The 24,964-nt window shown below is 35.1% G+C and overlaps 4 protein-coding genes and 1 pseudogene across 5 annotated transcripts; 3 read left to right on the top strand and 2 right to left on the bottom strand.

Moving 5' to 3' along the window:
- Positions 1–42: 42 nt before the first annotated feature.
- Positions 43–2,916, bottom strand: LOC110734453 (BI1-like protein). Its single transcript, XM_021914608.1, has 4 exons — positions 2,297–2,916; positions 1,611–1,724; positions 676–833; positions 43–549 (listed from the first exon to the last, which is right to left on the bottom strand). The coding sequence occupies exons 1-4, from the start codon at positions 2,538–2,540 to the stop codon at positions 343–345; spliced, it is 723 nt and encodes a 240-aa protein (XP_021770300.1). The 5' UTR covers positions 2,541–2,916; the 3' UTR covers positions 43–342.
- Positions 2,917–6,143: 3,227 nt separating this feature from the next.
- Positions 6,144–7,333, top strand: LOC110734629 (annotated as a pseudogene).
- A 2,723-nt stretch (positions 7,334–10,056) lies between these two features.
- Positions 10,057–10,902, bottom strand: LOC110734628. Its single transcript, XM_021914786.1, has one exon. It carries the CDS (start codon positions 10,900–10,902, stop codon positions 10,057–10,059), a length of 846 nt encoding a protein of 281 aa, XP_021770478.1.
- Positions 10,903–14,400: 3,498 nt separating this feature from the next.
- Positions 14,401–19,507, top strand: LOC110734450 (ETO1-like protein 1). Of its 2 annotated transcripts, XM_021914604.1 has the most exons (5): positions 14,405–15,346; positions 15,457–17,169; positions 17,492–17,783; positions 18,373–18,682; positions 19,105–19,507. In XM_021914604.1, exons 1-5 carry the CDS (start codon positions 15,216–15,218, stop codon positions 19,323–19,325), a joined length of 2,667 nt encoding a protein of 888 aa, XP_021770296.1. In that variant the 5' UTR covers positions 14,405–15,215; the 3' UTR covers positions 19,326–19,507. The 2 variants fall into 2 exon arrangements, with proteins under 2 accessions (XP_021770297.1, XP_021770296.1); XM_021914605.1 differs by lacking the exon at positions 19,105–19,507 and having other exon boundaries at positions 14,401–15,346; positions 17,492–17,778; positions 18,373–18,542.
- Positions 19,508–20,610: 1,103 nt separating this feature from the next.
- LOC110734448 (probable protein phosphatase 2C 51) lies at positions 20,611–24,634 on the top strand. The gene is made up of 7 exons (XM_021914603.1): positions 20,611–20,923; positions 21,755–22,045; positions 22,586–22,805; positions 23,196–23,280; positions 23,417–23,564; positions 23,674–23,848; positions 24,244–24,634. The coding sequence occupies exons 2-7, from the start codon at positions 21,778–21,780 to the stop codon at positions 24,524–24,526; spliced, it is 1,179 nt and encodes a 392-aa protein (XP_021770295.1). The 5' UTR covers positions 20,611–20,923; positions 21,755–21,777; the 3' UTR covers positions 24,527–24,634.
- The last annotated feature ends 330 nt before the right edge of the window (positions 24,635–24,964 follow it).

Genomic DNA, 24,964 nt, shown 5'->3' with positions numbered 1-24,964 from the left:
CAGTGACACCATCTACCAAATCTGGCATTATCGACATCGACATCGACAAAATACATCCTTTATTAATGCCCTTTCCTTTGTAAGAAAGGCCTAAAGGTTAACACAATGCATCAAAAAGGCAAAAGATGACCTTGCTTCACAATTAAATGCATTTCATACAACCCGGGCTAAAATGAAAACAGTATAAATTGGAAAAGAAATTCGTGTACAATTTTTCTCCTGCTAGAATAACAAAATATCTATGTACTTATAAAGTGGTTAACAAATTTTTTTTTTTTTTTTTTTTTTCTTAACATGGTTTTGATTATGGACACAATGGCAAAAGTTTGAAGTTCCTCTCGCCTAACTGTCAGCAGCTCTGAAAACTGTTAGCAGAGAAAGGAAGAGGTTGATAATATCAAGATACAATGCCACAGCAGCCCATATATACTCATCATAGGTGTATCGCTTGATGAGGTTGTCTGTGTCATAAACGATGTAGCCACAGAAGATGATGGATGCCACACAACCATAGATCATCACACCAATCTTGCCCAATGGAAAGAATATCTGTAAATATAGAATTTAGCATTTTCAGAATGTTGAACAAACAAACATTGGAAAGATTTTTTTTAAATAAAAAAAATAAAAAAATAAAAGAAGAAGAAGAAGAGGAGCAGCTGAAAGGCACTCTACCTGTATTAAAGAGAATATGATCAGCACAATCAAAGCCCCGAACAAGAAGGGACCAAGGAAATTGAAGTCATGGCCTCTCTTTGCCGCCCAGAATGTGTACGCAGTGAGACTTAGAACCACTGCAGTCGTCAAAATCACAGACTCCAAAATAACTTTCCCTGTCCATTTTAAAAGTGTCAGTGACTCAGTGAGTGCAAACGTGCCAAATTAAGCTAGTTTCTTACATCATGCAATAACCTATTCAGAAGGTAAGTTCGCCACAACCAGAACAGATTGCCAAATTGAATTTAGATAAGAAAGACAATAACTTAGACAAAACGGCGACAAACATAAGTCTGGTAAAAAGGTTGGCAGCTAGCACATTCATTCACAGTCTTCAGCATTAAACTCTGTCCCATGGAAACCTCCTATATTTTTTATGTCATCACTTCTTTCAATGTAGACCAGAACCACACATGCTGTACTTTACAGTGTAAGCATTACTAAGATACCATGCCAAAACATCGGTTTACATGTTATAGTACCAGCAAGTTAGGTTTGTACACTAAGCTATTCACTTGGACAGTAGTAAGTAGCAATGTGAGGGTATATATGCTGTCTACATGTTCATCTAATTGAAAATTTCACATTTACTTTTCCCAAATCCCAGTATCAGATTCTCAAAACTGTGCAACGGGGTACATTGAATTATCAAGACAGCAAAGAATAATTAATAATGGTTGCTTGCAAGAAAGTCATCCATGATTACCACAAACTTAACCTACTAAAGATACTCAAACAAAGGCAACTTCGATCAGAAAAAACCACATAACATCAAGGGGGAAATATTGTCAATTTCGTTTCAATCAAAGTTCATTTCTCATCAATGGCAGAACGAAAACTATTATAAATGAAACTATACGAAACAATAAACAAAACGAGCAAGGAGAACTTACCACTAGTGAATGCACATGTCAGGCCAATGGAAAAGGCAAGTGAGATAGTGAAGATCCCAAGCAGCAGATAATTCACCGGATGACTTTGATGATAGTAGTACAATGGACATAGCACTACAACACAATAATCACACAAAATTAGCCACACCGTGAAAGTCTAACATTCTAAACAGTTCTTCAACAATAAAATGAGTAATTAATTGATAAAATCATCATAATAACCGCATTCCCAGCCAAACCATCAACTAAAATTCACAATATATCAACTAAAATAAGCAATCATTTAGCAAAATCATCAAAATAAGCACATTTCCAACTTAGAGAAACATAAAATACATCAATTGTCATACAATTCCCCACCCAATTCATCTGCAACAAAATTACTAAAAATGCTAATCAACCCACGAATTATTATCCAACAATTAGTCTAGCATTCCAACGAAATATAAGAAATGATGCCGATGCCAATGCCAATTCCATTTAACTTCTTTAATAAGTCAACCAAAACCATACGAAAAATTAACAGCAATTAACCCAATTCAATCCCCCAACAAAAAAAAAAAAATCAAACGAACCCCAGAATCTCAAACAAATACCCAGTTCAATTCACCAACAATACAATCAGATTCCAACAAAAAAAATCACAAATAACTCGGAAAATTATTAAAAGGGAGAACAAAAATTACCAATAAAAGGGGTGATGATGAGAATGATATAACAAGCGAGACCACCACTACTAGAAGTAAAGAAATGAGCAATTGGTTTATACGAAACAACAATAGCACCAACAACAACGGTAGCAAGCAATTGAACTGCGATGATTGAGTAAACTTTTCGAATAAAACTCCATCGAAGCGTTGGGTCTTCAAGCATCACAGGGTAAAGTTGTTGTGATCCTCCTTCAAGATCATTTTTCCTAGGTTGCCACATGATTTCTAACTTCTTGCTTGCTTTAGATTTAGATGAGAGAGAAAATCAGGGGTTCTGGGCTTTCCTGGGTACTTGGGTTTGGGTTTTCTGTAAAATTAGAGAGAATTTGGTGCGTTTTAAGGAGAGAGAAAGTGAAACGAAAGTTCTTGAGAAGTCTTCAACTTCTACCGTTCTTGTGAAGGCGGTGATTAGGGAGAGAGGATCATGAGGTGGAAGATTCTGGAAAATGTGCGTTTTAGAAATAAAATTAAAAATTGAAGTCAAGATAAAATGGAATTAAAAATGAAATTCTAGGATTTTCTTTCAAAGGTTGGAACTTGGAAGATGGCTAAAAGCTAAATCCAATATCCAAACATTATTGCAAATTGCAAAATTGGATTGTTGTATTTATACGACATGGTACATCATTGTTTGAGAGTGGACATGTTAAAGGTACCTTAAACGGTTGAGCAGCGTGTGGCTGTGATATTCACTCAGTAGCTATTAAACTAGTTGTTGATAGTATTAATATTTGACAAAATAATTATTGGAGTATAAAAATACAATAAGTTATGTATTTCGTATACGTTTTTTAATCTTTTTGAAATTTTTTTTTTAAACAAATCAATTCATTATCAAAAGTCATACGCCATCTACAAATGAAATCTAAATCAACAAATACATAAAATTGAATCAAATAATGGTTTCCTTAATCAAAGTTACGATCGTTGAATGTATCTTGCACTGTGGTACATTTATCGCAGACATCGCTGGAATATACGGCCTTTTCGGAGAGACAGTCTAACGATTTGTTGTAGCCATAAGGATAATTTTCATCTGATTCACTTGAACGCCTCTAAAGATTTGACAACCGTTGCGATTCCGGACGACTCTTTACCAACGAACTGATAATTGGGCAAAAAATGATTACCTTTTTAATAAACCCTAACACACACACACAAAAAAAAACCCTAAACAAAAACAAACAACAAAACTAACAAAAACTAACGACTCCACCATAGGGAGACGAATATCTACACTACTCTTGTAGAATTATTGAAAACTAAATTGCAAAACTAAAGAAAACTTAGGGAAAAGGGTCGAAAATAGTGAAATTAGACTATTTTCGGCCTAAACAGCCAATAATTTGGAGAAACCCTAAAAGAGAGGAGGAGAGAAAGGAAAGGAAATAAATTCTTTTAACGTATATGTTTTTAAATGGTAATATAAAGTACGAGTATAATTTAATAGACGTTATTTGGTATTATACCTTTGAACTGATAATACTCCCTATATATTTTTTTTAATGCATCACCTTTTTTTTTTCTTTTTCTTTTTTTTTTTTTGAAAGCAACACTTTTATATTTTGTAGCTTTACATTATATTGTATTATTTCTCGCTTCTCTAAAACCTCATACGAGTACAAAATATTTTATCATTTCTCTATTTTTCATGTTCCCTAGCTACTTAATTAAATGATTAAAAGACTCCAATTTCACATACTATCTCTTTCATGATCCGTAATGTACTTTTATCAAAATAAATTAACCATCACTTACATAACTTACACAATATAAAATTAGAGGCTTAGAGCATATAAATACTCCTAAAACTCCATATAAATGCAAATGATGCATTTAAAAAAATATGGGAGGACTATGTTTATTTTTTTAATGATGTCCAAACGTTACCAGTCTTACCACCACCATTACCATTAACCACTACCTAAATAATTACCTGATCGAACATTTAATTATCTAATAATGTTTGTATAAATACTAGAAATTCCTTGCTTTATCTAAGAGTATGGGGAAACACCTTTATTTTTCTAAAGAATCAAAAAAAAATTCTGCAACTTGAAAAGTTAATTCAGTTGTAGAATGTCTTTGAAGTTGGAAGCTGACAGTCCTAACAATAAGATTAGCTGAATGAAGGAAGAAGGAGAACATGGAAACCAAAGGAGGTTGAGATTTTGATCTTTGTTTTATGTTAGTGTTTCTTGGTTTTGACCCCGCTTGAAAATATGCCTTTACAATTTTATTAAAAATGTTTTACATCAAATCAAACAGGGTTTTTAGTTACACCTTTTAATCTTTAAATTCTCTACAATTATCGATTATGAATGTAATATTGTCAGTGTTATAAAGAAAAATACTTATAAATTAAGACTTTAAAAGTTGGATATAATTAATAAATTAATATTTCATATTCAATAATATACGAGTAGGCAAGAAGTGTGCACATGATTACATGAGTCATCAATCCAAAATCAAGTAGCTGGTCATCGGAGGTCATAAATAATACGACTAGTTTATTACAAGTACAAGATTACAACTTTACATGTTCAAATCTATCACCTATACATTGAATTTTAATCTTTTCAACTTACTTTGCTGGGAGCCTGGGAGTATTAAGCTATTATATCATACATATATCATTTTTATAGCCATCCATAGCACATAGATTAAACCTTGTTTATGTGCAACGCACACAATTGGACGATATCGGTTTTTAAGTATATTTACCATACACCCGTAGGACGTAGCCCGTAGAGTTTGGAGTTGAGAGGCGATCTGCTGGTCAGTGTGGCCGGTGTACATTTATTTAGGTATTCTCTTGAATGCGAGTTAATTAGCATGGACCATCATTAGATTCTGATCCAATTTGTTCCTAAGACTTTTTTGTGATATTAGATATAGGGGAAATGATTTTAGCACACCAAAAAGTGATTTAGGCACACCCATTGTGAAAGCACATTTTTCTATACCTCTCTCACATGAAGGTGTGCCAATATCAATATAATAATAGATGTATCAAAATCAGCTTTCTTTTTGTTGAAAAGAAAGCTCTGACGTGATAAAACATGTAAAAATTAAACTTTATCCTAGCTAGAAATCGGATGACACAACATGTGACTAGTAAGTTGGGTATAGCCAACAAAATCCTGATCTTATACACGTGGCATGGCTCGACACGATCTAATGCCATCTTTACTACTTTATTAGGACCTAATTATGTAAGGTGAAAAACTCTTACTTGTATTATAATTGGCCCAACATGTACAACACAATCATCTCTTTTCAAAACAGTAAACATACAGATCAAATAAAGTAGATTACTAAAGCTCGCTAAATATATACCGTATATTTGGTATTTATATAAGCTGTAATAGCTACTAGTATTATCAAAAAATTATACTTCAGCTAATAGCCTAGCTAATAAGTAGCCTATAGCTATTGATTATTGAATTCAAATTTCGGAAAGACATGAATAGTTTAACAATCACAACCAGTTTAATTTGCTGCTGTATTTGAAAATGCATGGTTATGAAATATCCGTACATTTGAACTACAGCCATAGATTTCATGTACTGGCCTTTCTCAGTCTATGTACATACAAAGTACTAAAATTTCAATATGTAGCTGTGTGTTTTATTACAAGCTATGTATAATTGCACATCGTTTAATACTGGTATAATTTATGTGTCTTAGCTTGCTTAGAGTACAAAGCCATTAATCGATCATAATTCTTGAACTCTATAAATATGATCGCTTATTGAGCTTAAAATGTACCAAGACACAGAAATATACATATATATTACGAAAAAAAATTCACATACGCAAAATGAGTACTACAAAAATCATGTTTGTTTCTTTCCTTGTCCTAGTCCTAGCAATTGATGCCGCCTTTGGGGGTAGCATTCCGATCTATTGGGGCCAAGGTCGTGAGAGTACTCTCAGCCAAGCATGCTCGACCAAGTTATATTCACATGTTAACATAGCCTTTCTTAGTAAGTTTGGCAAAGGTAGAACTCCTATGCTAGATCTTGCTACACATTGCAATCCATCAACAGGTGGTTCCAGATTCCTAAGTAACGAAATCAAGTATTGTCAATCGATTGGGGTAAAGGTTTTACTCTCAATAGGTGGTAATGGCGCGGATTACACCTTGAACTCTCCCTAGGAAGCTAAAGACCTAGCAAGTTATTTGTGGAACAATTTCTTGGGAGGCTACTCTCGTACACGACCATTTGATAATGTTGTGCTTGATGGGATCGACTTTTATATGCAAAGTGGATCAACAAAGTAAGAATCATAGTAAGGAATTATAACTTTTTTTTTTTTTTTTTACTGAATTGAATCAATTACGACTTTTAAAACTATTTTGTTTTGTTTTTATTTTTTATTTTTTTTATTACAACTAATTCGTACAATTTATTAGAGGATCAAGGAGTGGAGGGCCACCCCCGTATCTTACCGTGTAAAAAAAAAAAAAAAAAAAAAAAAAAAATCATACAATCTATTACATACAACTCAAATACTTTACTTCACATAATAGTAGTTTACATACATCAAATGTTACATATTACATATACCCCTTTAGTCCTTTATGACCTATTGGCGCGTTACTTGGCTGCCTACAATACAAAATCTCCAAGAAAGGTGTACCTAAGTGCAGCTCCTCAATGCCTCTTGCCAGACAAGCATCTAAATGCTGCCCTAAACACTGGCCTTTTCGACTACGTTTGGGTTCGATTCTTTAACAATCCTTTATCATGTGAGTACACTGCATGGAATAAGAAAAACTTCTTTAAGACATGGAATTATTGGACATCAATCAAAGCAAGAAATGTGTTCTTAGGCTTGCCTGCGTCTCCCAAAGCCGCCAACACCGGGTTTATTCCGGTAGATGTACTAAAGTCACAAGTGCTTCCTGTTATTAAGAAATCTCCCAAGTATGGAGGTGTGATGCTTTGGTCAAGGTATTGGGATCAAATTGAAAAATACAGTCCTTCCATCAAATACTACGTTTAATTTGATAAATTTGTGAACACAAATTTATCAAGAAACTCATGATGAATAAGCTAAAAGGATGTGTCAAGTATGTACGTAATTTATTTACGTGCATGTTTATTTGGTGTTGTTATTTTCATTTTATGTATGCATGTAGTGTGTAATAAAATGGGAGGAGAAAATAGAAACACTTCTCATCTCATATCATTTTATATCAACATAGGCTTCGTAAAACAGCCGATATAAAATTATGTATTTCAAATAAGATTAATAAACTTAATACAAGTATATGTATATCTCTTTTATATGGAGTATACTTCATGCATGATATACTGTATTAGAGAGTATACATTATTGTGTTACGATATCAATACACTTAATTATATTAGCAAATAGCAATAAAACTTTGAGGTCTTAATTAAGGCCAAAACACTTGTTGATTCACATCTACCGCGGCTAGGCAGCATATATAGTAATGTACTTCGTATTAAACTTGCATAGACAATAAATAGTAGTGATTTGTTAAACTAGATGTGGAGGTAGTGATACTTTATTTAGTTGTGAAATTGACTTGTGACAGTATATACGTATGCTTTATCACTTTTATGGCAAATTGAAAATAAGTTCAAATAATGTGATGATATTTTCGATTTTGTGTTGGTTGAGTGCAGAACTTGATGTCTACTTAAGAGAGTTCGTACTCACGTTTTATAAAATAAAAAAATAAAAAATATAAGTTTTAAGATGTTTGATTCCATATATTCTGCTATGTATGTATTAAGAATAATATTGACAAGATAAACAACATGATAGACAATATGAGTAGAATATATATACTCCCTCCGATTTTTATTAATTGCAACTTTTGCTATTTTAGTCTGATTCAAATTAAATGCAACTTTCTATTTTATTTCTATTTTGGGTAAACAAAAACCCTTAAAATTACTATTTTACCCTTATAATTTGTAATTTTTTTAATTTTACCCCTTATTAACCTTAATCCCCCATTTACTCAAAACATCCCAAATACACTAATCTAATTATTCCGTCCAATAAATTTCCCCAAACAACACCAATCTCCAAAATCCCCAACTACCCACATTTAAGTGAAGTAGTTTGGGTATTTGTATTTCTAGAGTTCTCTGAAGAACCCTAGATCTGGTTCTTCGTCTTCCTCATATTCGCTCCTTCGCGTCTGTCACTTTCTCCATTCTACCTCCTCCATTCTCACCTTCACTCCTCAAAACTTATAAAACTTGAGTCCCCCACTACAATGGTAGACGTAGATCCACTCATCGACACCTACATAGCAACGGATGACAACAGCGAAGGAACGTTCATCAAGAAACTTATTCTTGATATCCAAAGGGGAGATTCTTTCCCTCGTCGTCTGTACCATCATAAGGATAGGAGGAGTTGCTGTTCTCCCAGTACCTTCCAGGGTTGGGCGAAGTTCTGCAACGTATGGATGATGAAGAGAAAAAACAAAAGGCTGATGGTGAGGGAAGTGGTGAGTCCCAGGGGAAAAAAAAGCTTGATTTCAGTCCTGTTTGTGTAGATGTGGAATGCGAAAGTAGTGAGGGAAGTGATGTGCCGACCTCCAAGCCCAGATCTAACCCTTCCAGGCCGCCGCCGAAGATTAGGACAAAATGGAAGGCGGCGTTGGTGGCTAGGAGGCGTTGGAGGGGTTTGCCTGACAAGGAGGTGGTACTGCTCTCTTCTGATGAGGAGGATGAGGAGGGTGACGGCCCTTCTGTCAAGAAGCCCTCTGCGAGGCGGATGAACCCTAGGGTTCAACCCTCCCAGTGACCCTTGTGTAACGACTCCTAACCCTACCTACCTTTAATTTTTTTTTTGAAAAAAAAAGTCCCTTTTATCTAATTTTGTCAATTTTCTGTTGATTGTCCATGGTATTTGGTTAGTGTTGTGGGATTTTGTGACTAAATCTGGATGCACGTTGTGTTGCTTGGTTATTTGTCAATTCCTACTCTGTTTTATGCTTTACTAATGATGCATGTAGGCTTGGTTGATTATTTGTGAAATCATGGCCTGATGTAGTTGGTGTTGTTGATCAATGTTGGCTTGATTGTTGTTTCCAGCTGGGGTGTAGTTGGTGATGTGGATTAAATTGTAACCGTTGTTTAGTTGATGGTATATGGCATTTGGTGCATATGGATGTTTGGTTGATGAATGATGAGGCTAATGTGTGAATACAATTGTTAAAAGTCCCCTGGTCATACCTTGAAGTGTTCTCAATGATCAAATTAGTAGAGAACACATGACAATCCCTTATGTGGTAGCATTACTTGTATGAAGTCCCCTAGTTGTCTGTGTTATGTACTCTGCCCAAATCCAAATGAGGAAGGGACTCTGTTGACCTTCACAACCCACATGTGTCTTGCTCCAACTATGTGGTTCATGCCTTTGTTGTTGAGGTAACCATGTGGGTTGGTGTTTTATTGGAAAAAAAAAAAAAAAAAAAACCTTCTGATGGATTGCAATGGCCACATAAACTCAGACAAAGAACCATTTCTATTCAATGTAACATGAGGTTACAAAATGACTTTACATTAGACTGCCTTACATGTTTGAAAAAATAATGCAACAAAATACACATAACCACCCAAAAAATAGAACATGTTAAAAACAAAATGACCATACCAACTGTAAGTGGTTATGTGTGGCAGTCCATGTGTTTGTACTTTGATGTGATGAGTCCCTCAATCTGCATCTACCTCCCCATCTTATGTTCCTTGATCAGTCCCCTCATTCACTGGCCTAAACATAGTGTCTAGGTACTCTACTGCCTCCAACACAATTTCTTTCTGCACTGCTACTTGATTTGGTAACTGTCTAAGGTTTTCCAGTTTTTTCTTGTTCATGTGGGGGAGTTTGTACTTGTTCCCACCTTGTACTTTGAGGATCTCAATCGTGCACTTTTGCAAAGTTAGCCAAATATACTTGTTGACTTGGGGATTGAATGCCTCATAAGATTCTTGCACTCTTGTAACTAACTCATCTAGGTTGTTAGGAAAAGACTGATATTGCAATGATTGAATGGACCTAAACAACCCTAATTCAAGCACATTCAAATCTGGTGATTGTGCTGGTTGGAATACAAAATTAATGTTAAATCCATGAGCTGTAGTTGCTGCCATAAACTCTGCATCTGTAGGAACTTGGTGAGGCCTTGCATTGTCCCATTGGATCAAAATGTTTTTTGGCTGACTGTGAGGCCACTTTGAAATAATTGATGGAATGACATGGGTCACCAACATGTCCCTGATGACTTCTCTGTTCACATTCTGTATTGCCTTTGTTTCCCATGTTCCTGCTACTCTGTTTTTACTTGATTTATTGGCTAGTTGTTTCACTGTGAATGGGAACACTCCATATTTCCCATCATGGAGTAGTCCCCCATCTGTGTCATACAAAGGCTTCCCAATTAAGCCCATAAACATTACTTTGAGCTTGAATCTTTTGGATTGTAAAGGCCTATAAGGATCTTCCTCACTAGATAGGAGGTAAAACCTCCTCTTGTCTGGGTTTAGATAGAACCATTTTTCATCTATGTGTATGACATGGTTCATATCCACAAATGTTGGGTCCTCATTACTTGCCAATGGATTTATGTATGATAAAAATCCATTTCAGCCTTGCTATCTTGTGGTCTGAGGTCAGTGCTGGCTTGTTGGTACTTGTGTGTGTTCTTAACCTTCCCTTTTCTTCAACTTGTGGAAGGTTGACTGGGATATATGTAATCCTGCTGCATAACTCCTTTCTGTCTGCCTTAAATGCAAAGGCACTGACTGCAGGAATGCATCAGAAAATTGCTTTGCCTTTCTGCCAACTCTGCTCAACTTCTTGGTCCTGACATCAACCAAATTGCCCTGTGCCATCTGTTTTTTTACGTCTGAAAATATTCTTGTGATGGTTGATTTATGCACATTGAAATTCACTGATAAGTGCTTTAAGTGACCTCTTGGTAAGTTACCTTGATGCATGTTTACCAACATTGAGTCCACTACTTCCCTTCTTTGTTTCATTGTCAGGTTTTTTCGTTGAATGTGTTGAGTCCCATTGTCAGTGGGTTGTTCCATTTGCTGGTCCCCTGCCCCATCTTCTCCTTTTGTGTTCTGCTGCCCTTGGTCTTCTCCTTCTGTGCCTTGCATTATTTCATCTTACGAGTCGTAGTAATCCATACCTAGGTCTTGCATATCCTCTGCATAATCATAGTACAATTCTGCCACTTCTTCTGTGAGAATCTGATCAACATCAAAGTACATAGAACCAAATTCTGCCATGGTTGACTAACGTGTTTTGTTTGCTTAGCCTCAGTTTTTTGAAGTTATGGCGGCTGCTCTGATTTTGAGAAGAAGATGAAGGGCGAAGAAGAAGCAGCTGCCTTTGAAGGGCTTAGGGTCTTAGTTGGGCTATTAATTTTAGATTAAGGAATTTTTTGGGTATATATTGGGCTTAAATTTCTGTAATTAATCACTAAACTAGGGTAATTTCAGTTGGATGAATGTTTAATTTTTTGAATTGACAACATTGAATTCTCTCTTTTGGAGGAGGTCTAATTTATGAGGCCTCATAAATATGAAGTACAATGGCTATTTATATGCTTCAATTTCAGAATATTTGGTGTTTTGTATGGAAAATTTTTGGAGGGAATTTAAATTTCCCAAAAATTTCAGCCATCTGAAATTTTGGGGAAAATTTTGGGGGGAAAACAATTGGGGGGGGGGGGGGGGAAAAGTTCAGCAATAATCCAAGGATTTTCCTAAGGGTGGGCCACACTTTCTCTCTCCAAAAACTTTAATCACCTTTAATTAACCTCACTTTCATATACCCCTTAACTTTTAGCTCGTGAACCGCATATAGCCCCAAAGTTGCATTTAATAAAAATTGGAGGGAGTATATATATATATATATATATATATATATATATATGTATTATTTTATTTTATTTTATATTTTTTTTTGACAAGAGTAGAATTTATATTGATACAATCATATATGATTGTCATAATTGTGTAAAAAATAAATATCACATCAATATTCATAGTGTTATGATTAACATTGTTTGGTTATTGATACGATACTTTTGACTTTTCTTGTGAAGACGGAAAATATAAATATAAATATAGGTCGTAGTATTTTATTTTTATAGTCATATTTTCGTATATTATTGTAATTTAATAATATGTAAAAAGGTTAAAATTACTTTTCTATTTATTTACTACATTGAATGCACCAAGTAATTGACTAACATTCTGCAAGTATACCATTAGTCAAATAGTCCTTTCTCTTAATATAATTCAAAATTGGTTAGAATGTGAGTTTGAGTCGTTGAGGTCCCCTATATATAAGTATGTACTTCCTCCGTTTTATAAATATTGCAACAAGAATAAAATTACGCATCCTAAAACACATTTTATATGTTAAATATGTATAATTATATAAGAGTAAAACTTATAAAAAAAGTTGATATTGTGTAAGTATTTTACGAGACGAATCTAACAAGATCTCATATGAATATATTTTACTTAATATATAAATCATAATACGTGGTCAAACAAGCATGATAAATAATGCAAAAGTTCAGTTATTGCAATATTACAAAAACGGAGGAAGTAGTATATAGTCAAACTTAAGATGAACAAAATTTCTCCAACGGCACAAAAACACCGTTTGAAAAAAGCCTCCAACGGCTATATTAATGGTTGGGCTTTTTGTTCATGCACCAAATGATTTTGTTGGGTTGTGTGCGTTATGCTGACCAGTCTATGGGCCCAGTGACTTAGCCCCTTTTAAGAGACAAGCCCGGTTTAAATAAAGCAAATGAAAAATAAACCTCCACTACCAAATCGCAGAGAGTACAAAAACCAAAAAAAAAAAAAAAAAAAAAAAAAAAGAAAAAAAAAAAAACTTGGTTTCAAACTCTCAATTCATTCAACTAATGCACCGTTGTAAAATTTGTTCATTTGACTTAAATAGGCAAAACTTATACTAAGAGTGCATTAATGATATATTAATAAACTTAACAAATGTTTCAAGCTACTCCAATGGCAAGCTAAATAAAAAAAATGATCACATCAATTAGAGCAAAAACCTACACACTAAAGTAAACCTTATTCCAATCCAATCAACCTACTCAATTAAAGTATGCAAATTGAGAGTAGCCACTATCCTATATTAAGATAAGTACAATCAAATAATCAATAACTTAAATCATAGATATACAAGAAAATTAAGATTAGTTGCACCAAAGGCAAGAACATACAAGACAAAGTTTCTACTATTTGTATTTTTCCTCTAAAATAAGAAATTAAAAATTTCACATTACTACTTTGCATCACAAAAATGTAGAGTATAAGAAATTGATTGAAGATGACATTCGGCTAACTCACATCACCATCTTTTCTTGTTCATCTATGGGAATCATACACATGTGAGAATAGATTCCACTCTGTATTATCATTATAATTAATTAAATAATTTACTTTATTAATTTTATTTATTTATTTTCTTTTTATCTGCCATTATTATGTTTTAAACCAACAATCATCAAAGTCAAGGTGGCCCACTAACACCATTTCATCTTTGTTATGTGAGTGGGGTCCACCATCCTTGCTGTTCCACATGCAAAAACGTCGTCGTTTTACCCTTACCCACCTCACGCTAATCAAACACCACGGCATCACATCTTTAATGTTTATTGCTCGTTGCATTCTCACCCAACAAATATAATAATCGCATTAATTAATCATAGTTTTAATAATTGCATGAACTTCTTTTTCTTAAATTTTACGTACCACGTATTTTTTTTGGTTATCTTGTAAATGTCTTTATGCCAACTAATTTAAATAAATCTCTTGACATCGAACTCCTTACATATCACTCTATCACATGTCATTAATTTTAATCAGCCGAGTTAATATAATATGGAGTTTACATCAAAAATAAATCTTGTATACATTATTGTCCAGTACTTTGCATAATGTATGATTATCTATCGAGTATACGAGTAACGAGTACCCCTATTTTAATAAATTACATAATTCCCCTAGTCTAAGGTATGAGTCATACCGTATGACCAAACACAACAGTAAACTGCAAATCTTTTCTGGGTTTCCCCAACGAAAGAAATCAAATTTGCAAGGTAAAGTGAGCAAATGAGCAAAGGAAAAAAAAAAAATGAAATAAATAAAGGAGGGAAAAACACACATATTATACTTTATACTGTAATTAATAAAGCTAAAACTTTTTTCAATTCAACCAACAAACAAAAAGGGGAAGATTAAAAAAGTGGGAAATTTCTTCCTTTGGATTCTCATTCTCTTTTCTCTCTCTCTCTCACTTTGATCTCACGCCTACAAGCTCATTTCCCCATTTTCTGTACTGGGTTCTCTAAATTCAAGCTAATTAATTTCTGGGGTTACTTCTCTTTTCTTGTTAAAACTCCAATTTTTAATTTCTGGGTTGTTTATGCAGCAACTAAACAAGAGATTTCTGGGTTTATCTCCTCCATTTTGTTGGATTAGGTAAAAAAAAATTGGTTGGCTTTAATTTATTTGAAGTGGGTTTGGTTTAATTTGTTCTTATTTAGGCTTCTGGTAGAGATTCTTTTGGTGTTTTCTGGGCTTATAAAAGTGTATTTTTTCATTGCAAAGTGTATGTAAAACTCTGTCAAAAAAAGTCCCCCCTTTTTATTTTTTCACTATTTATGAGTAAATTAGTTCAAAATTTGGTTAATTTCTGTAAAAATTTCACCTTTTTTTGGTAGTCATAATTTGTGATTTATAAGAACCCTAAAGAATAGATTCTTCCTCTGGCTGAAGAGCTAAGAGGGAGGTTTAACATTGTGGAGATCTGGGAATTGTTCCGTGCTCTATGTCCTATGAGGACATTATTTAATTCTGAATCTTGTAAAGAAACACATTATCTCAATGTTCTAAATCCACAGTCATGGCTTCAAGTTGAAAGAGGAAAATTTTCTAAGGTAGCAGCTGCTCAAGCATCTACCTCAATGTAAGTTGTAATTTCTAAGTTTTGCTTGATTTTTGTAAGAATTTTTAGAATTTATTTTAGATGATTGTTGATTGTTTTGTTGATTGATAGTTGTAATTTGGTATTTGTAGTGGATCTCTTATCAAGGTTCCTGAACCACCTATTGTCCCGCACTTTAAGCCTCTTGATTATGTACAAGTTTTAGCTCAAATTCATGAAGAACTCGAATCGTGTCCGAAGAATGAGAGGTCAAATTTGTATTTACTACAGTTTCAGGTGTTTAAGGGATTAGGAGAGGTTAAGTTGATGCGTAGAAGTCTTAGGACTGCCTGGCTTAAGGCTAGTAGTGTTCATGAAAAGATTATATTTGGGTCATGGTTGAAGTATGAGAAGAAAGGAGAGGAAATTATCTTTGATCTACTTGGCTCTTGTAGTAAATGTGCTAGAGAGACTGGGCCGATTGATGTGGCTTCTGAACTTCAAGTTGATTGTGGTTCACGGTCCTCTGAGGATGCGTCCATCAGTGGGAGTGAAAGTGCTGAGACTGTTGTTTTTCGGATTGGGAATGAGAGAGTACACTGTGACAGACAAAAAATGGCTCGTCTTTCAGCTCCATTTCGTGCTATGTTGAATGGTTGCTTTACTGAATCATACTGTCAGGAAATTGATTTCTCTGAGAATGATATATCACCTAAGGGTATGGAAGCCATCAGTGCATTTAGCAAGGCTGGGAATTTAGATGAAGTCTCTCCAGAACTACTTGTAGAAATATTGATTTTTGCTAACAAATTCTGTTGTGAGGGCTTGAAAGATACATGTGATCGAAAACTTGCATCACTTGTTTCCTCCAGGCAGGATGCAGTGGATCTTCTGGAATGTGCAATTGAGGAGAATTCTCCAATACTTGCAGCCTCATGCTTGCAAACTTTTTTACATGACCTTCCCGATTGTTTAAATGATGATAGGGTTGTGGAAATTTTAGGCAATGCTAACAGGGAACAGTTGTCTATTGTGGTTGGACAAGCCTCATTTTCACTCTTCTGTTTATTAAGTGAAGTTTCCATGAGCCTTGATGCTAGGTCTGACACATCTGTGTTATTCTTGGAACGATTGGTGCAATCCGCAAAGGATAATCGACAAAGAATGATAGCTTTTCATCAGCTAGGTTGCGTGAGGCTTTTTCGGAAAGAATATGATGAAGCTGAACAGCTTTTCCAGAAAGCCGTTAAAGAAGGCCACACGTACTCAATTGCTGGTCTGGCTAGAATAAGTTACAATAAGGGCAAGAAAAGTTGGGCGTTTGAGAAGCTTAATTCTTTAGTTTTATCATCAACTCCTTTAGGATGGATGTACCAGGAGAGGGCCCTCTATTATGAAGGAGATAAGAGGTGGGATGACCTTGAGAGAGCAACAGAATTAGACCCAACACTTACTTATCCATACATGTATCGGGCCGCAACCTTTATGAGGAGACAAGAGGCTGAAGCTGCAATTGGTGAAATAAATCGTGTTCTTGGTTTTAAACTAGCTTTAGAATGCTTGGAACTCAGATTTTGCTTCTATCTAGCGCTAGAAAATTACGAAGCAGCCTTTTGTGATGTTCAGGCCATTCTCACTCTTTCTCCTGGCTATCGAATGTTTGAAGGCCGTGTTGCAGCAACCAAACTTCGTATGTTGGTGCGTGAGCACGTCGAGAAGTGGACAACTGCAGACTGCTGGTTGAAGTTATATGACCGGTGGTCTTCAGTAGATGATATTGGATCCTTATCTGTAATATATCAGATGCTTGAATCCGATGCAGCAAAAGGTGTCCTGTACTTCAGACAATCATTACTTCTCCTAAGGTATGCTCTATCATGTTCCGACTTTAAATCTCATGGACCAGCTTTAAAGGGGCATTTTTTGCACTAGGTTTGTCTTGGTCAGTTTATATAATCGTGTTAACAGTGCTGTAGGATTTTTTAAAGCGGCATTCATTTGCACTAGTTTTGAAGCATTGAAAAGTTAAAATTTGTAGATTACATGCTTTATGATATGGAAACTAGGAAAAACATGGCCTTGCTTTACTTTAAAACTTGGAAACTAGGACACGGTGAAAGTTTAACATTATGGGACATACGTGAATGCTGCTTGCTGTTATAGGCATCTAATTCTGTTCTCAACCAGGTTGAATTGTCCTGAAGCAGCCATGAGAAGTTTGCAGTTGGCTCGTCAACATGCTTCAAGTGAAGATGAGCGTCTGGTTTATGAAGGCTGGATATTGTATGACACTGGACACTGTGAGGAAGGGCTTCGCAAGGCAGAAGAGTCGATAAAACTCAAGAGATCATTTGAGGCTTTCTTCTTGAAAGCTTATGCATTGGCTGACTCTAGTCAGGATCCATCATGTTCTTCAGCTGTTATTACACTTCTTGAGGATGCTCTGAAGTGCCCTTCAGATAGGCTGCGAAAAGGTCAGGTATGGTTTTCTTGGCATCACCCTTCTTTTTTTTTGTCAATTTCCAATTTGATTGGGAAGGCATGTACACATAAGTACTGTAATCGAAATTGGTCTTTGCATAGATATACACTCAAAATTCCTTTCTTATTGCATTTTGATACCATGGCTTCATCTAAAACGTTTTCTTAGAGGTATTGAAAGCTGTCATTCTGTTCTTCAAATGTGGTTAATCTTTTTATGTCTGCCCCTCTCCATGGCTTGTGGGTGGTTGTAGCTTCAACATAATTTTGTCCTTCTTCTGGGACTAGTAACCTCATCTTTGTCTTTTTATCTTTGCCAGAAATACTACATAAGATTGAGCTAACAACTGGATTTATCCTTGAGAATATTGATGCAATTGAGTGTACTATGAATTAGCCACAGTTGCTAGTTAGTTACTGTTAGATAGTATTTATTTCATGGTCCTTCCAGAATTGTACATAAGCTACTCCTAGATTATCTTCCCTTTGTTCCTCAATTCCTGGTTAAACAGGATAGACTGTTTTAAGTACGTGGAGTCATTATTTTCCCATGTTTAGTACGTGCTAATAAAATGCAAACATGACAGGCTCTGAACAATCTTGGGAGTGTCTATGTTGATTGTGGAAAATACGACTTGGCAGCTGACTGCTATGTTAATGCCCTTAAGATCCGTCATACCAGAGCTCATCAAGGCCTTGCTCGAGTTCATTTTCTCAAGAATGACAAGACTGCTGCATATGAAGAAATGACTAAGCTAATTGAAAAGGCGCAGAACAATGCATCTGCATACGAAAAGAGGTCAGAGTACTGTGATCGTGACTTGACCAAGGCAGACCTGGAAATGGTTACCCGATTAGATCCACTTCGAGTGTATCCATACCGTTATCGAGCTGCAGGTAAAATACATTTTACTTGAACTTCTGCATAATAGAACTCTAGGGTTGGAAAATCTCTGATTGTGTGTCTCAATAAAGGATTCTGTAGGGTGTTGTTGGGGGCTTGTCGCTTATTTTATTCCGATTTGCCTTTTCCTATTTTGTGGTTCAGTGTTTGAAACAGATGTCTGTGCTTTAGTAGTTTCCCTGGTTGTCCTTCAGATCCGTCATCTGTTATACAGTATAAATTTATAAGTTCCAATAAACAATAGTAAGATACTAAGGTCTGATATCCTTTACTAAAATCTCATTTGAATAGTTGCTCGAGGAGTCATTACCTCCAACTGAGGCACAGAATTGATGATAATGGATTGAGGGCATGCTGTGGTGATCAGATGCTACAACTAGATCTCTCCTAATGGTTTTCTTGTTGTTTTGTGCAGTGTTGATGGACAGCCACAAGGAGAAAGAAGCCATAGAAGAGCTCTCGAGAGCGATAGCATTCAAAGCTGATGTCCACTTGCTGCACTTACGAGCAGCATTCCATGAGCACATCGGTGATGTCATGGGTGCCCTCCGGGATTGCAGAGCTGCTCTTTCTGTTGATCCGAACCATCAAGAGATGTTGGAGCTTCATAGTAGGGTGAACACCCATGAGCCCTGACCATTCTAAAGAAATTTGCATGTTCATTTCTTGTAAATTCCTAAGCATATGTATTCGAATGAGGTGTCATTATTTTTTTCGCCTCAAGTTTTGTAACCTTTATGTTCAGTGTAGTGTATTTAATTACAGTGAACAGAAAATGAAGAAATTCTTATAGCTTCTGGAAGGGCTGTTACCATTGACGCATTCGCCGCATCCTAAAAAGTGTTGAAACCCAACATTTTAATCAACACCAATTCTTAACTACTCTTTAAAGCAGTACATAATCCTTGCAAACATCTTTTATCTTCTAAGGACTTATATTGGAGTGCACAAACTAGCCTTAGATAAGGTATTGGCTAAGTTGCCCTGAGCTTGTTATGAATGTTGTCTAAAGATTGCCTTAAAAATTTGAGTATAAAGGCGCTATAGAATGCCATGAAAAGCATACTAATTCGCCCTAGATTGTGCCTTAGAGCTGAATGTAGTTTCTTTTGCCTGATCAGAGTGATTGTGAGCATGTCTATGACCTTGTTCGTGGCATGCATGCCAATTGCCGGTCACAAGACTGATTGTGGTTAATATTGCCTTGGCGGAGATATTTGTATAGGTACAAAGATTACCTATATGTATATAACGCGATATATTTGGTTGTAATAAGGTTTAAAATACGTTTTACGATCCTTTTTTCATGATGATCATTCGCATTGATGTCCAAAATTATGGCCTACGACAAAAAATCTCAAGTCTAACAATTATTACACAATCCATAAAGAAACTCTGATTTTCCAATAAGAAATATATTATGAATATGAATCATATACTCTTCAAAATCGATTTACTACAATGATTTACATATTTCACACAATGTACCAAGATGACATATTTTACAAGCCTAAAATGTGTTCCTAAGCAAGGTTAAGGCCCTTTTCCATACAAATCATTCTCGAGTTTAATGTTTACAATTTCCATAGTAGTTATTTAGTGATCCAATGAGACTTCAAAGTTTACATAAATGCTCCCCTTAGAAAATTGCTTAAAAAATGATTTAGCCTTTGCTTTTAACCAGCATTGTTAGGGACAACTCCTGTACTTGCATTAATGTCAATCTTAGTCTCACAAAAAAAAACGTTGATCTTAGTTGCCCTAACATCGGAATAGACCTTGTTACACCTATGTATGTCTAGTTGACAATGGAATTGGATCATCTTTCCCCTTGAAAAAGTTTATAATTGCGTTACAAAATTAGCAAATTGACGTGTTTTCGAATAGAGGGGGGCAAAGGGCAAATCTATTGATAAATGATGGTAGTCATCAAAATGTGCAATCACTATAGTGAATTTTCATTTGATATAATTATGGTACGGAGTAGAACATTATAGAGTAGTAAAGCTCCTTAGTCGACACAATAACTATACCTGAATTTGACACGAAGAAACATGAACCTGGCACGACATAATAGATTGTATATTTGTATACAGATACGAATACAGAATACTAGAACAACCAATATTCCAGAATTTGGAGAAGGGGTAGTTTTAATTTTTCCTCTCAAGTCGTGTGATCGTATCTCCAAGGTTCCGGAGGATTTTATCATGAAAAAGAAGTGTGAAATTGGGGTATGTCTTCAAAAGCTAACTCCTTTCCTATCTAATTATGATTCCTTGCTCATCTGCTCTTCAATTTTCTATGAACTGTGGAATCCTAAATCCATTCATATAACTTTTCATGTATAGATTATTATGTTGAGACTCACATTTCTGTATGAAAATCATTGAGATAGTGAGATTGATCAGCTAAACTTTGGCCCTATTTATGTGAAATAGACTAATAGGATTACTGCTTATCTGGGCATCATCCATTGTTATTAAGATTGAATCTTGGAAAATTCGTTTTTTTTTTTTTTTTTTTTTTTTTTTTTTTTTGGTTTTTTTGGTGGTGGGGGGGTTCATGTAGGAGACTTAGAAAGATAATTTACTATTTTACTTAATTGAATGTTAGTGGATGGTTCTTGGAAGGTTTTTATAGTTTCATGGTCCTGGTTGGTATAGGGTTCAGGTAGGATATAATGTTAGGCCTTGTTCAGTTCGACTTACTTTCACTTAATTCATACAAATTAAGTTCAAACAAAATAAGTCGAATAGAACTGACCGGTATAAATTAAGAGTTTATTTCTTCTCTGTGGTGTATGTCTGCACAGCCAATTTTGAGAGTTTCGGACTTGTGTGGTGTTATTACTTGAATTTTAGTAGTATTGTGTAGTGATAAATTCGTTCCTTCGTGTTAGAATCAGTGTGTGTTTTTCGCCACCTTTGTTATATTGATTTCTTGTTTAATCACAAAAATATTGGGGTTTAATTAGTCTGATGCCTTTTATTAATAATAGATCAAAAGAAAATGTGTCCCATGCTGTTCTTTGTAAGAATAATAGCGAACCTGAATATTTGCAGGTAGCTTCACTGTGTTATTGTTAATGGAGAATTTCAAGATTGAGTGCATTTTGGTCGGAGTTCTCTTTAACATTATAGTAGGATGCCATGGAAGGTCTCACTCTTGTATGAGACTTTACAATGAAGGTGGTGCTCCAGCTGTTCTTCAATCTTCAGAATGTTCCTTTGAGTATGTTCATCCTAAGAACCCGAATCATACAACTAAATGCCAGTGTTCTTCACTAAAGGGGCGAAGGAAGTACCAAGAGGATCGTGTTTTTTGTGATCTCGATATGCAGATTGATCTTCTTGGTAATTGCTCATTGTTTGCCTCTTCTTTGTTGACCTCCCTTGCATTTGTATTTCTTTTTACCAATACTCTGGTATGTCTTGTGAATACGGTGCATAGTTGATACGAAATATTTTTTAGTTAAACTGCGTAATAGATACCTAAAAATCATTATTTCTGCTCTAATAAACAATACCAAATGATGCATGATTTATTCTTAAATTTTCAACAGGATACCAATTGTGAAATATATACTTCGTATAAAGCTATGCATAACCATGTAATGCCTTCCAACTTTCCTTGCTTTGCTCGAGACAGAATGTTGTACTTTCCTTCTTTATTATCACGGGGAATTGTCATGGGGCTGATGGGTGTGAGCTGATGCATTAAAAGATGTTAACCATTTTGTTTCCTATTATGATATGGAAATCAGCATGATTTATGATGATGCTCAGTTTGATCACCTTGAACCTAAAAAATTATACAAAGTTTCTGTTGGTGATAGGACTAAAAACAGAAGAAAGCAAATAGAGGAGAAATCATAAGATTCAACTTTGACGCAGGTAACTTAGGTCAAGAAAATGTGAAGATTGGTGTAGCGGCAGTGTTTGATGGTCATGGTGGAAAAGAAGCCAGTGAATTAGCTGTTCAACTCCTTCCTTACTATATTCAACTTCACATTAGTTTTTTAAGTCAGAAAGAAATGGAGCTCTTTGAAGACGGTCACCATATGGCTTTCCCATTGGATACAGAGTTCAACTCTTTGGAGACTCGTCTTAGAAGGTTCATGTCAATATATCTAGGATGTCAGATCAGGGGACGCTTTGGATTTTAACTTGTTGGCTTGTTTTATTTGTTTACTGATTACACTTTTTAATCTGTTTTTTTTTCTAATTTTTTAAAATAAAATTTAGGCATCGTTCGTATGAACACTGACCCTAGTCTGAACTTAATTTTCCTGATATGAGTTTATCTTAATCTAGTAGATATTATTGACCTTACCTGAAGTAATTTCTAAATTTTTTTTTTTTGACTGTTGTTTTGTTGTGGATGTGGTTGTCCAATAGCGCCTATATGCTGAAATCTTGAACTCTGTTGCATTTTAACTTTGATTTAGGGTACATAATGACTTTGAACATCACATTGAAGCAATCAATTTGTATTACATTTCAGGCGTATGAATGAATCAAAGACAATGGAAATTATACAGGAAGCAGTTCTCCTGGCAGTTCACAACATTGATTTAACATTTTCTGAAGTTTGTTCTACTATCTTCATCTAAAACCGGATTAAACTTTATGAAAGCTTCCGAGTGTAAAATTAATTTCATTGTTCATCCAAAAATGGGGATTAAGGCTTTGATTGATTGATTGATTGTTCGTCCAAAAATGCAGGTGGCCTTAAGAAAACATTTGCTATCAGGAACAACAGCCACCATAGCTATTCTTGTGGATAATGAGCTGCTGATTGCAAATGTTGGTGATTCAAAGGCATTTTTATGCTTAGAGATGATACAAACCTGTGATGTTACCAACAACAAAAGTAATTGGCTATTTGGTTTCAATGATTTCAACATTGCTGGACTGCTTAATTTATATTGCTGCTGGTTCAGAAATTTTAGATTATGATTTATGTATTTGAACTGTTATAGGTACCTCCATGACCAGCTTCCAAGTCATAGAACTAACAGCCGATCATCATCCTGATAGAGATGACGAAATGGCCCGTGTTACAGCTGCTGGAGGGTTTGTGTCTCTATTGGGAGTGCCTAGAGTTAATGGTATCCTTGCTGTATCACGATCCATTGGTGATGTGTACTTAAAAAGGTAATTATGTTCAACACACTTGCTTTCAGTAGTTATGCCTTGAGTGAAGCCAACCTTAGATTCATTGTGTCCCTTGTCTAAACTATTAAAAACCTTTCTCTCAGAGTTTCAGAACTCTGCTGCAAGTATGCTCTTTTGTTTTTGTAAGTGAATATCGTTACTATGCACAAAAGGGAAGTAAATGTAGACAAGTTGGGAACCCTAGTTTCCGGTACAACCCCTTAAAAAACTTTAACAAGCAAGCTGATATTCACTTCTTCAAGTGTATGATAGATTTAATTTCTGTATATTATGATTTGTTATCTAATTGTGAGATGCATTAATGGTTATATTATATCCCTCATACCAGAAAGTAACATAATAAAAATGGTTATTTATATTGTTCTCTTTTTCAGATATGGGGTGATAGCAGAACCAGAGGTTAAATGGTACCATTTGGATGCAAGTGCAGTCTTTCTGGTGGTTGCATCTGATGGCATCTTCGAGGGATTGAACACACAAGAGGTTTGCAGACTTTTGCACGAAGCATATTCTCAGGATGAAAACCAAAATTATTCGAGATCATCTAATTGTCAATCCTCATCATGGGCCGAATGCATTGTGAATAAGGCATATGAGAAAGGCAGCACAGATTACTTGTCTGTTGTTCTAATTCCCCTAAATAATGTGATTACTTGAAATTAACTGAGAAATTCATTGTACCGAGGTCAGTTTAAATCATACACTAATACTGGTTTGTTTAGTATCTTAGCCAATTGTTTTTTAGAACAGTGACCAAATAATGTAGATACTAATCTACAGTATTTATTATTGTGCATTCTTTGAAGTCTAAAAACCAAAAACTGAAGACATAGATCCGAGTAGAGCACATTTTTGGCAATTGAGTAGACAGATCAGAAACAAGTAGGTTCGAAACACCTTTATTCTATTTATTTGTTCATCACTTGGTTTTTGGTTTATTCCCTCTTAAATCTCCTGTCTGATTGATGCAACTTTTAAGTTTGATCTTAGGAGCAACGATTCCAAAACCCTAGTTAACAACTAGTTTGAACCTTAACAAAGTTCTCTTCAAGTAAAAGCTCAATAATCTCAACTTTTAATTCATAAACGTCCTCC

Source organism: Chenopodium quinoa, unplaced genomic scaffold, assembly GCF_001683475.1.
Source record: "Chenopodium quinoa cultivar QQ74 unplaced genomic scaffold, ASM168347v1, whole genome shotgun sequence".
NCBI lineage: Eukaryota > Viridiplantae > Streptophyta > Magnoliopsida > Caryophyllales > Amaranthaceae > Chenopodium > Chenopodium quinoa.
This window is presented reverse-complemented; position numbering and strand designations above follow the sequence as displayed.